Source organism: Lontra canadensis, unplaced genomic scaffold (assembly GCF_010015895.1).
Source record: "Lontra canadensis isolate GAN:19392208 unplaced genomic scaffold, GSC_riverotter_1.0 scaffold113, whole genome shotgun sequence".
Classification (NCBI taxonomy): domain Eukaryota; kingdom Metazoa; phylum Chordata; class Mammalia; order Carnivora; family Mustelidae; genus Lontra; species Lontra canadensis.
The window spans coordinates 38,018-51,003 of record NW_022631107.1 but is presented as its reverse complement, the minus strand read 5'-3'; the positions used below and the strand labels follow the sequence as shown (position 1 = coordinate 51,003).

General features: G+C 41.5%; 1 protein-coding gene across 1 annotated transcript; it reads left to right on the top strand.

Annotated features, from left to right (window-relative positions):
• The first annotated feature begins 6,319 nt into the window (after positions 1-6,319).
• LOC116856831 (spermatogenesis-associated protein 31A3-like) lies at positions 6,320-12,622 on the top strand. The gene is made up of 4 exons (XM_032840457.1): positions 6,320-6,536; positions 7,683-7,740; positions 8,313-8,373; positions 8,639-12,622. The coding sequence occupies exons 1-4, from the start codon at positions 6,342-6,344 to the stop codon at positions 12,507-12,509; spliced, it is 4,185 nt and encodes a 1,394-aa protein (XP_032696348.1). The 5' UTR covers positions 6,320-6,341; the 3' UTR covers positions 12,510-12,622.
• The last annotated feature ends 364 nt before the right edge of the window (positions 12,623-12,986 follow it).

Sequence of the window (12,986 nt, the reverse complement as noted above, 5' to 3'; positions counted from 1 at the left end):
GATTAGAAAGAGAGACCAAAAGTAACAAAGACTAAAAAGGAATAGACACAATCTACAGGAACAGTGACTTTATGAGTAATAAAATGGCACCAAGTTCATATCTTTCAATAACTATTCTGAATGAAATTGGGCAACATGCTCCAATCAAAAGACATAGGGTATCAGAATGGATAAAAACAAAAACAAAATAGCACCCATCAATATGCTGCTAAAAGAGATTTGTTTTATTTTTTGTTTTACTATGAATGTATATATGTATGTATTTAAATTCAATTAGTCATGTGTTCAATGATTCATTAGTTGCATATAACACCAAGTGTTATCACTTCATGTGCCCTCCTTAATGCCCATCACCCAGTTGCTCTATCTCTCCATGCAACTCCCCTTACACAACCTTCAGTTCATTTCCCAGAGTTAAGAGTCTGTCATGGTTTGTCTCCTCTCTGATTTATTCTCATTCATTATTATCCCTTCCCTTATGATCCTGTGTTATTTCTTATCTTCCACATATAAGTGAAACCATATGATAATTGTCTTTCTCTGATTGACTTATTTCACTTAGGATAGTACCTTCCAATTCCATCCATGTCAATACAAATAGTAGGTATTCATTATTTCTGATGGGTGAGTAATATTCCACTGTATATATGTACCACATCTTCTTTATCCATTCATCTGTTGAAGGACATCTTGGCTCCTTCTACAGTTTGGCTATTGTGGACATTACTGCTATGAACATTGGGGTGCATGTGCTCCTTCTTCTTACTATATCTGTATCTTTGTGATAAATACCTAGTGGTGCAATTGCTAGGTCAAGGTTAGATCTATTTTTAACTTCTTGAGGACCCTCCATACTGTTTTCCAGAGTGGCTGTACTAGCTTGTATTTCCACTAACAGTGTAAGAGGGTTCCCATTTCTCCACATCCTTGCCAACATTTGTTGTTTCCTGTCCTGTTAATTTTAGCCATTTTAACTGTATAAGGTGGTATCTCATTGAGATTTTGATTTGTATTTCCCTGATGACAAATGATGTGGAACATTTTTTCATGTGTCTGTTAGTCATTTGTATGTCTTCTTCGGAGAAGGGTCTATTTATGTCTTCTGTCAATTTCTTGACTGGACTGTTTGGTTTTTGGGTGTTGAGTTTGATATGTTCTTTAATAGATATTGGATATTGGTCCTTTATCTGATATGTCATTTGCAAATACAAGAGACTCATTTTAGATCCAAAGACACGTCCAAATTAACAGTGAGGCGGTAGAGAACCATTTATCATGATAATGGATGTAATTCTTACAACAGACAAATTAGATTTTAAAACAAAGACTATAATAAGTGATGAAGAAGGACACTATATCATAATAAAGGGGTTTATCTAAAAGGATGTAACAATCATAAATATTTATACTACTAACTTGGAAGCAACCAAATACCAATTAATAGCAAACTTTAACTGATAATAATACAGTAATAGTAGGAGACTTTAACACCCCACTCACAGCCGGGACACCTCTAAGCAGAAGATCAACAAGAAAACATAGAGCTTTGAATGACAAACTGGACTAGATGGACTTAACAGATTTATACAGAGCATTTCATCCTAAAGCAGCAGAATGCACATTCTTCTTGAGTGCACATGGAATGTTCTCCAGATAGATTACATACTGGGTTGCAAATCAACCCTCAAACAGTACAAAAAGACTGAGATCATACCATGCATATTTTAAGACCATAATGCTATGAAACTTGAAACCAAACACAAGAAAAATTTGGAAGGACCACAAATACATGGAGGTTAAAGAACATCGTACTAAAGAATGAATGGGTCAACCAGAAAATTAAAGAAGAATTTTAAAACACATGGAAGTAATTGAAAATGAAAACACGGAAGTTCAGAACCTTTGGGATGCAGCAAAGTGGTCTTAAAAGGGAAGTGTATAGCAATACATGCCTTCCTCAAGAAGCAAAAAAGTCTCAAATATACATCTAATCTTACACCTAAAGGAGATGGAAAAAGAAGAGTAAATAAAGTTTAAATCTCACAAGAGAAGGGGAATAATTCAGATTATAGCAGAAATAAATGATATAGAAATTTTAAAAAAGTGAACAGATCAATGAAACTAAAAGCTTTTTTTAAAAGAATTAGCAAAATTGATAAGCCCCTAACCAGACATATCAAAAAGAAAAGAGAAGTGACCCAAAGAAATAAAATCATGAATGAAAGAGAAGAGATCACAACCAAAACTGCAGTGATACAAGAAATTATAAGAGAATATTATGAGCAACTATGTGCCAACAAATTGGGCAATCTGGAAGAAATGGATAAATTCTTGAAAACATATAAACTAACAAAACTGAAATAGGAAGAAATAGAAAATATAAACAGACCCATAACCAGCAAAGAAACTGAAGCAATAATCAAAAATCTCCCACCAAACAAGAGTCCAGGACAGAAAGGTTTCTCCAAGGAGTTCTCCCAACCATTAAAAAAAAGAATTAATGCCTATTCTTCTGTTCCAAGAAATAGAAATGAAAGGCAAACTTCAAAACTTATTCTATGAGGCTAACATTACCTTGATTCTAGAACCAAAGACCCCACTAAAAAGGAGAATTACAGACCAATATCCTTGATGAACACAGATGCCAAAATTCTCAACAAGATATTAGCTAATCAGATACAATAGTGCATTAAAAGGATTATTCACCACAACCAAGTGGGTTTATCCCTGGGCTGCAGGAGTGGCTCATTATCTGTAAATCAATCAACATGATATACCACATTAATAAAAGAAAGGATGAGAAACATATGATCCTCTCAATAGATGCAGAAAAAGCATTTGACAAAATGCAGTATGCTTTATTGATAAAAACGCTCAACAAAGTAGAGATAGAGAGAACATACTTTGACATCATAAAGGCCATATACAAAAAATGCACAATTAATATCATCTTTTTGGGGAAAAACTGAGAACTTTCCCTTAAGGTCAGGAACCAGACAGGGATGTCTACTCTCACCACTATTGTTCAACATAGTACTAGAACTCCTAGCTTCAGCAATCAGACAAGAAAAAGAAATAAAAGACACTGATATCTTCAAAGAAGAAGTCAAACATTTCTCTATGCAGACAACATGATACTGTGTATAGAAAACTCAAAAGACTCCACCAAACTTGCTAGAACTGATAAAGGAATTTAACAAAGTCACAGGATAAAAAATCAACCCACAGTTTTCTATTGCATTTCTATACACCACTAATAAAGCAGGAATCAAAGAATCAATCCCATTTATAATTGCACCAAAAAAAAATATAATAAGATACCTAGGAATAAAACTAATCAAAGAGAGAAAATATTTGTACTGTGAAAACTACAGAACAATTATGAGAGAAATTGGGAAGACCCAAGGAAATGGAAAAACTTTCCTTGCTCATAAATTAGAAGAACAAATAATTAACAAAATATTAAAATGTCTATGCTTCCTTAAGCAATCTGCACATTCAGTGCAATCCCTATCAAAATACCACCAGCATTTTCCACAGAGCTGGAACAAATAATTCTGAAATTTGTATGGAATGACAAAAGACCCCAAAGAACCAGAGGGATGTTGATAAAGAAAACCAAAGCTGGAGGCATTGCAGTTCTTGATATCAAGCTGTATTGCAAAACTGTAATCATCAAAACAGACACATGGATCAATGGAACAGAATATAGAACCCAGAAATGGACCTTTAAAGCTATGGTCAACTAATCTGTGAAAAAGCAGAAAAAAATATCCAAAGGAAAAGTAGAGTGTCTTCAACAAATGGTGTTGTGAAAACTGGGCAGCCACATGCAGAAGAGTGAAACTAAACCACTTTCTTACACCATATACAAAAATAAACTCCAAAAGGGTGAAAGACCTCAGTGTGAGATAGGAATCCATCAGCATCCTAAAGGAGACCACAGGCAGCAACTTCTTTTACCATGGCTGCAGCAACTTCTTGCTGGACACATCTCCAAAGGCAAGGGAAACAAAAGCAAAATGAGACTTCATCAGGATAAAAAGCTTTTCCACGGCAAAAGAAACAATCATCAAAACTAAAAGGCACTCTACAGAATGGGAGAAGATACTTGCAAATGACATATCAGATAAAGGGCTAGTATCCACAATCTTTAAAGAACTTATCAAACTCAACACCCAAAAACCAAATAATCCAGTCAAGAAATGGGTAGAAGACATGAACAGAAATTCCTCCAAAGAAGACATCCAGATGGCCAACAGACATGTGAAAAAAATGCTCAATATACTCATCATCAGGGAAATACAAATCAAAACTACAACAAGATACTACCTCATACCAATCAGAATGGCTAAATTAACAACTCAAGAAACAATAGATGTTGGTGAGGATGAAGAAAAAGGGGAACCATCTTACACTGTTTGTGGGAATGCAAACTGGTGCAGCCCCTGTGAAAAACAGATAGAAGTTCCTCAGAAAGTTCAAAATAGAACTACCGTACAACCTAGCAATTGTACTACTAGGTATTTATCCAAGGATTAAAAACACAGTGATTTGAAAGGGCACATGCACCCCAAAGTTTATAGTAGCAATGTCTACAATAGGCAAAATATGTAAAGAGCTCAAGTGTCCATCAACAGATGAATGGATAAAGAAGTGATTGTGTGTGTGTGTGTGTGTGCGCACGCACATGCATGCACGTGTGTGCAATGGAATAGTACTCAGCCATCAAAAAGAATGAAATCTTGCCATTTTCAAGAACATGGATGGAACCAGAGGGTATTATCCTAAGTGAAATAAGTCAGAGAAAGACAAATACCATATGATTTCACTCATATGTAGAATTTAAGAAACAAATCAGATGAACATAGGGAAAGAGAAGGAAAAATAAAATAACAACAGAGAGAGAAGAAAATGATAAAAGACTTTTAACTATCGGGAAGAAACTGAGGGTTGCTGGAGAGGAGGCAGGTCAGAGGATGGTTTAATTGGGTGCTGGGCATTAATGAGGGCATTTGGTGTAATGAGCACTGGGTTTTACATGCAACTGATGAATCACTAAATTTACTCCAGAACTATTAATACACTATGTTAATTAACTTGAATTTAAATTTAAAATTAACTGAATATATGATAGTTAATTTTCCGGTATATTTGAATATCTTTCCAAGATATTCCAAGTTTAAACTAGTCTCTTCAACAATTAATGTTGGGAAAATTGGACAGCCATACGCAGAAGAATGAAACCAGGCCATTTTCTTACACCACACACAAAAATATAAGTATAAAAGAATCTCCTCATATATACCTAGCCCCTTCCCACCATGTGAGGACACAGTGAGAAGTTTCTGCCTATGAACTAGGAAGAGGGACTTCACCAGAATTTGATCATGCTGACACTTTGATTGTGGAATTCCTGGACTCCAGAACTGTGAGAAATAAATTTGTTATATAATCCACCCTGCCTGTGGTATTTTGTTTTAGAAACCCTAATGGATTAAGACAACATGTTTCAAAACTTACTTGAAAAAAAAATTTAAACTGAGACAAAAATGAAATAAAAATTCAGGTCAAGACAACATATGAAAAATGTTCCCAGGAGAAAATTGTGGATTCTTGGATTTGGAAATACTGGATTGGTTTGTGAATGGATAAGTGTGGTTATGTGTGTGTGTACATGTGCACATGTGTGTATCCAGCATGTCCCAAAAGTCTTTGTCCGGTTTAAACTTTACTAACTTCAGAATTATAAAAACTACAAGCTTAAAAAATATCACTTGAAGTTTTAACTATAACTTTCATATGTTGATTTATGAATTTTGAATAATAAATTATTTTATTTTGTGTATGTCTTCCTGGAGATGAGACAAAACACTAAAATTCATAAAACTAAATAAGTGCAAAAGAAATTTAGGTTATGTACCTGGGTTTATACAAGACAAAAACATATGGGAAGCTGGAGTTGAAGACAGAGAAAATCTTGAGAGTAAAATTTCTTGGGAAATAGCCAAAATTCTAGGGTCAACTTCAGATTTTCAAGGGTGGGCTTTAAGCCAAGATAGTTAATGAACAATGGGGACCATGTAATATCTGAGTTCCAGATGGAATAAATGGAAATTTGGCAAAGGACTCTGACATACGAGTAGAGTTGGAAGGAGGAATCTAAAAGGCCCAGGATGTTGCAGGATTCTGTGGGGCTGAATGGTGGGGGAGGGGTGGTGGTCCAGCCTGTTCTCTGACTGCTCCCTCCCCCATTCTCAGGAACCCTTTGTGACAAGGCAATAGCTCTGTGATGCAAGCCTGAGCTCTGTCCCAGCGCTCAGTTGCCTGAGGGCAGCAGCATGATTCCAAAGATGGAGAATTTCTTTTCTCTGAGAAGCACTGGCACCACCTGGCTGAGCTCCAGTCCCACCTCCTGGGTGATTGATACCATCTTTGCTTTCCTGTGTGGACTTGGCCTCTTTCTTCTGTTACTCCCCTGCTTTCAGAGTAATCCATCCTTACCACCAGCTAGGAAATATAGAAGCACCAGGAAGGTAAGGAAACTTTGACTAAACCCCAACAGAGATTATCTTTTATATCCACATTTCTAAATCACCTGAGAAACTTCTGAGATAGGAAGTCTCAGAATAGAACATCATCCTTCTAGGGACAAACCAGGCCAGCAAGGGTTAGAGAGGGCACAAGGATTTCTATCCCAAGATCTCAGATCCAGAGTCCAGGTGTTGTAGAGGGTTCCAGAGCAAAGTCACAAACAGTGACCGGTGAGTGAGGGCTGTATACTAAGAGTTTATTTTCTGCAGGAAGACAGATCCTAAGCATTGTTTCACCAGCCACTTTCCCCTTCCTGTGGCAGGTGCCTCAGGTAAGCTCTTCCTCTGTGTCAGAGCCCATTTGGAGGCAGTGCTGATCTCTGAAGAGTCTCTAAGGGACTAGATTGGGGCTCTGAGCTTGAGAAACAGAGTCTTATTTGATGGAGCAGAGAAGGACCTGTAGTTTCTCAGAATGTGTATACTTTTTGAGTAGACGAATAATGATGTGAGAAATCCATAGTGATCTGACATAGAAAATCTGGGCTTGCATTCTTCAAAGAAGAAAAAAAAATTTTTTTTAAGATTTTATTTATTTGTTGGAGAGACAAGAGAGAGTACAGGCAGGCAGAGTGGCAGGCAGAGGCAGAGGGAGATGCAGGCTCCCCGCAGAGCAAGGAGCCCAATGTGGGACTCGATCCCAGGACACTGGGATCATGACCTGAGCCGAAGGCAGCCGCTTAACTGACTGAGCCTCCCAAGTGTCCCAAAGAAAAATTTAAAATATTTTTATCCACTTTAAAAATGAGTAAAAGGGGGCACCTGGGTGGCTCGGTGGGTTAAGCCTCTGCTTTTGGCTCAAGTCATGATCTCAGGGTCCTGGGATCAAGCGCTGCATCGTGCTTTCTGCTCGGTGGGGAGCCTATTTCCCCTCCTGCCTGCTTGTGATCTCTGTCTGTCAAATAAATAAATAAAAATCTTTAAAAAAATGAGTAAAAGGAAAAAAATGAGTGAAAGGAAAGAAAACCACAGATCCCCATTAGATGTATAAATGTAGAAAGTAGTTGTTCGTACTGTTCATGAAGAGTGAGCATTTGCAGACCATCTAGAGAGAAGAGAGAATGAGTTCCAGCCCTTCATCTTTTCTATTAGCATCAGGTGGAACTGAGGAAGAGGATCAGGAGTAAGAAGAAAAGTGGAGCTTTGAAAGGTAAGCTTATACCATTTAGTCCTGCATGCCCTAAGTTATCCTCCATCCTTCTTGCCCCTGAGGGTCCAGCTCCACAGTCTCTGAGCATGCCAGGTGCAGAGACCATCCCTCAGGAAACAGAGCCCTCAAAGAGGGTCTGGGAAGGAGATCAGATACTGTATATTTTCCAGATTCTGTGCTTGGAAGGAAGCTGCTGGGGCTGAAATGGGTGTTGCCTGGCAAGGGTATATGGGCTGTAGTGGACCAATAATGCTTGGATTCAGAGGTGGAACCTCCAAGTCCAACTGTAGATAAGTGGTTTAAGTTTGCTCAGATTCCTTTGTGACCCTTACCCTTTCTCCCCAATGAGGTAGTTGTGAGGGTTCCGGGAGGTGATGGATAGGAGAGTGCAGCACTCCCGCATCATAGGCCTTGCCATCACTGTGAAGGATCCTGTGGCTTTGAGCACTGATGCTTCGGCTCCAGAATCTAATCACCAAACACTTTAACCCTAAGGAAATATTGCATTCAGTCTTCTGTAAAACCCTTGGGCCCCTATTTTCACCACTGTAACCCAGTTTCCTGATTTCCAGCTTGCAGGAATTGCCTGAAAGAACTGGAGGGAGCTCGCAGCCTGATTTCACTTTTGCAGAGGTGAAGAATCTTTTCCCCTCTCCTTGACCCTCCTCTGTCCCAGGGCCTATGATGTGACTCTGGGACCACAGGGAATCCTGGGAAGGGGAGCCACGGGAACAAGATGTGGGTGAAATTCTGGGGTTAGGAATAGCAGGAGCAGTGTGAAGTCAGCATGGAGGTTGTGGAGGGCTGTGAGTTACAGATGTTTACCTCTGCCCAACCTGCCCTGCCCGCCTTGCCCGGTCAACTTCTAGCTGCAGCTTGTGCTTCCTGTCTCCTGCAGCTGCCTGGGGAGGCTCCCTGACAAGGGTGGCTTTCATCAGCTCTTATGTCAAGATCTCCCTGGTGAGGTGTACAAAGCAGCGCCTGCCGGAGCCCACCAACCATGCGGAGAGCCTGTGGATTCTGCTGCTCCTGCCATGTCCTTGTTGGCTACCCCAGTTCCTCTGACCGAGCGCCCTCTACTTCTTGGCCCAAAGACCTCTTCAGTTTCTGTTCATTCCCACTCATCTCTGAGTGTCTCTTGGCCACCAGAGACTTTTCTTCCCCTTTTACCCCAGCCACTTGCTCTTTCCCCTCCCCCTCCACGTCCCCTTAATTCAGAGGCCTGCCCTCCTCCACTGACCACCTCTTCTGCCCCACAACCTTCAGACTCCATTCTGACTCTTCCTCAGTGTGACTCAAAGACACTCCCACTGGGCACCATTACACAGAGGTCATCTCATACCCCTTCGTCAGCTTCTCCTATCCCAACCACCTCAAGCCTTGGCCACTCAAGCTGTCCTATTTCAGCCCTGTCCTGGTGGCACACCGCTGCCAAAGCCTTGTGCCTCTCAACCTCCTCAAATTATGAGTATCAACATGAACACCTTTCCCACCACTCACCAGAGGCCTCATTCTGGGCAAACCCCACTGACAAAATAAGAGTTGCCACTCCCTCTTTGCTCAGCTCTGATGACCAGAAGTTCCTGGAGATACAAGTCACAGAGGGCATCAAGATCAACATTTGGAAAGAAAAAGAAAAAGATGGATCATATCCAAAACAAAAGAGTCCTGACTACCACCTGAATTCTTTGGGAAATATGTTGAAATCACTGGATGTTGAGCAGAAAAGCCCCCAACACTTCTGGAGCACAAAAGGCAAACCAGAGCAGTTGCCTGGTCCTCAGCAGCTCTCGTATCCTAAGGTTTTGGGGCACCATCTACAACAGAAATATAACCAACTTTTTTGGGGCCTCCCCTCTCTACACAGTGAATCTCTGGTGGCTACTGCCTGGATCTCTGAAAGCTCTTCAGCACTACAGTCTCCTTCTTTCTTATTCAATGGAATCTCAAGTGCCTGCCCAGTTCAAATGCAGCCTAAACTATCTCCAATGCTTTCCCAGTCCAAGCCCCTATCCCAACTGGAGTTCCAATCTCAAAACTTGATTTCAACCATACCCCAATTCCAACACCCACCTCTCACTCAGATCCTGACCCAGGATCATCTCCAGTCCTCTCTTCCTATCCTATCATCAGCTTCCTCACCTCAGATTAGAGCTTGTCAAATATCTTGCCCTATAGCCCGGGATAAGTCACAATTTCTCATCCCAACTGAGATTCAACACCCAGAATGGCCTTTGTTGCAGGAGCAACTAGAAAGGGGGGCTTTATCCTTTGTAATCAAAAGATCTCAAGAGGTCTTTAGTGTCTTCACTTCCAACCTTCCTGAAGACAGCTGGGTGGTCTCCATCCTTCCTGAGAATTTTCCAATCAGTCCTGAGCTCCGTAAGCAACTGGAGCAACACCTACAAAAGTGGCTCGTTCAACACCGTTGGGAGTTACCCCGTAAGATCCAAGAGTCTCTGGAACTAAGGCAACATCAGGGTGAATTACCAGGGACATGTCAGGCAAAGGGTAAGCATGGACCCTCACAGCCCTCTGCATTTGCAGATAAAAGCAGCAAGGATACACAGAAAGTGGGTTTCCAACTAAGCCAGGGCATGGGCAAGGGCCTGGGGTATATTTTGGGGAAGGTCCCAAAAGATATCTCCAGGGCCTCAGAGAACTCACTAATGAGGTTTCAGGGAGTGGGCTCTGAGGAGTCAGAAAGTGACTTGGGGCTGTCACAGAGTGACTTAGGAAGTGATTTACTAAGAAGCTTAGATAAGAATCTAGAAAACCTCTTGACACGCAATTTGAGCAGGAAGCTGGGGCAGATCAGTGAACATATGCCTATGAGTGTGCACCAAACTGGTCTGGCTGTTAACCATGCTTTTCCCAAGTCCAACACTGACATGGAAATCAGAAATCTAGGAATCTTGAAGGGCTGGACACCATATGTGAACACCTCCCACAGGGTTTCCTTCCTCCGTCCAGACATTCAAGAAGTGCTGGAAGCACATATTATAAGGTTTTGGGTGAGGCACAGGTGGAGTCTACCCCTCAAGGTCCTCAAACCCATAAATCTCTTTAAGTTGAAAAAGGTTCAACCCTTACCCATTCTACAGTTTGCTTCAGCCCCAGCAGCCACCTGTGTGTCTGGGGCCCCCTCAATGGTCAAGTTTGCTGAATTCCTGGGAAAACCTTCTCAGTCATGTCTTGGAAAGAAGGCAATAATAGAAGAATCAGTTTCCACCCTGGAAAGGCCTTTCCTTGCTCCTTCACCTATGTATGGGGAAATCCAGAGGGCGCTGGGAAGGGCCCCATCTGGTGACAACAAGGGGCCCTTAAAAGCCTTTCTGATTGGACAGGAGGACAGGCCACCTTCTCAGTCCCTCACACTCAACTTCATGGGCAACACTCAGCGGAGCAGTTCTGTGGAATGCATTGAGAGGAACAGCCTAGAGTTGAGTCCCAGTTCAACAATGGCCAGGAATGAGCCAAGAGAGGAGATTGTGGATTGGGCCTCACAAGACCCCTGCCATAGGGTATCGATGCTGGAGATGAGCTTAGGATCACAATGTTTTAGTGCTGAAAAGGACAGGGAGGCAGTGGAACCAATGTGCTTGGGAAACAATGGGCTCACAAAATCCCAAACCATAAATGTGCATATGGGGAATTTAGATACCAGTAAAAAACTTTCTAGAATGTCTGTTTTCCAAGATCCTGGAGAGACATGCCTTAATGAAGAGATTAGTGAATTTAAGTCCAAAATGAATACAAAGTCAGAGAACCAGCTTCAAGACTATTCTACAAACATGCTTCTTGATGCAGACAACTTGGCTTCTCAGGTGCCGCAGTGTCATCCCCAGAGAGTAGCTACTGGAGACACGGTACCTTCCCAGATGCTATATGGCTTCATAGCAGACCAAAGGAGCTGCCTAAGGCAACAAGAGCCCATGATCCCTAAACTTCAGGACTGGAAGAGCCAGAGCAAGATGACTGTCCCTACTAATAAAAGAGAGGACTATAGGAGGCTCAATTCAGGAAATGAAGAACAATTTGAGGAATTGAGGACCTCTCAAGCCGAGTGTATGTGTCATCCTGCCCCAGTCAGGGGAATAACAGATTCTGTTAGGAGCAGATATATCCAAGTCCCACCAGAGAAGAAACAGGGTCCTCCTGAAAGCCTCTTCAGAAAAAGGGTGAGGCGCTTTTTTCAATGGATTTTCCCCAGTGAGAAAGTCAAAGGTCAGAATGCTCTGCAAAAATGTAAGCCAATAATAGCCTCTGCCCAGAGCCAAGGACCAGTCAAAAGCAAATCAATTATGGCCAGTGAGACTTCTGAGGCTCAAGCACTCATGACAACTGTTGGACAGATTCTAGAGGAGAAAATGGTAATTCACCATGGACGTCATGCCACAAAGTTAAACGAACACAAACAGGAACTCCAAGCCCCAGTATGTGGATATGTCTGCTACCACGGACTTCCCTTCTACCCAGAGCAACGGAGAATAATGAGTTATACAGCTCACGGTCACCAAGCTACCTCCAAGGACCCAAGTAGCTCTATCAGGGAAAGGCAGGCCAGACACCAACAGTCCTTGAAAAGTGTAAGATTCAAGGATGAGCAGCTGGGCCTGAAGCACTTCCCATCCCCGCCTCCCAAGAAGACTTTGTCTCCAGTCAGTCCCTGCCAGTATGGGCCAAGGATGCCAGGTGTGCCATGCCACCATCAACACTGCCCACGGCACTGTCTTCTTCAGGGAGGGATCTTGTCTAGTCAACCATAAAATGCTTCTTTAGTCTTTCCTGGTAGGAAAATATCTCCAAGAAAAAAAAGTCCATGTGGAGAAAACTTTTTCTCTCTAGCACATCCAAATACTTAATACTCCCCAATATATATGTTTTTTCCCACATAAGAGGGTAATATGGTTGCTTTTGTTTGTGCTGTGCTTGCTATATGCTTTGGGTTCTAGAAGGGACGGACATGGAGGGTGTTTGGCTGTGGGCATTGTAGGCTTGCTCCTTATCTTGAATCTTTTCATTTTTTTCATGATACTGTCATTATACAAACAAAAACTACTCTAAAAAGATGAGAAATACCTATGAAGAACTTACCCCAAGATCTGGTTCAACTTGTCTTTCTCCTGCTTCCACTCTACCTTGAACTTTATAAAATTCTACTACTTGAATTTTATAAAGCTGTAGAGGGTAAGTTTACAGAGGTATCACGGGGCTGGACATTCCCATTCAGGCTCCAGAAAGTG

Bases quoted from the DNA above. Each gene is read 5' to 3' on its own strand.
- LOC116856831 (XM_032840457.1), top strand. From the start codon at position 6,342: ATGATTCCAAAGATGGAGAATTTCTTTTCTCTGAGAAGCACTGGCACC. The intron at 7,741-8,312 runs GTAAGCTTATAC...CCTGATTTCCAG, and splicing joins GAAAAGTGGAGCTTTGAAAG to CTTGCAGGAATTGCCTGAAA. The intron at 8,374-8,638 runs GTGAAGAATCTT...TGTCTCCTGCAG, and splicing joins CTGATTTCACTTTTGCAGAG to CTGCCTGGGGAGGCTCCCTG.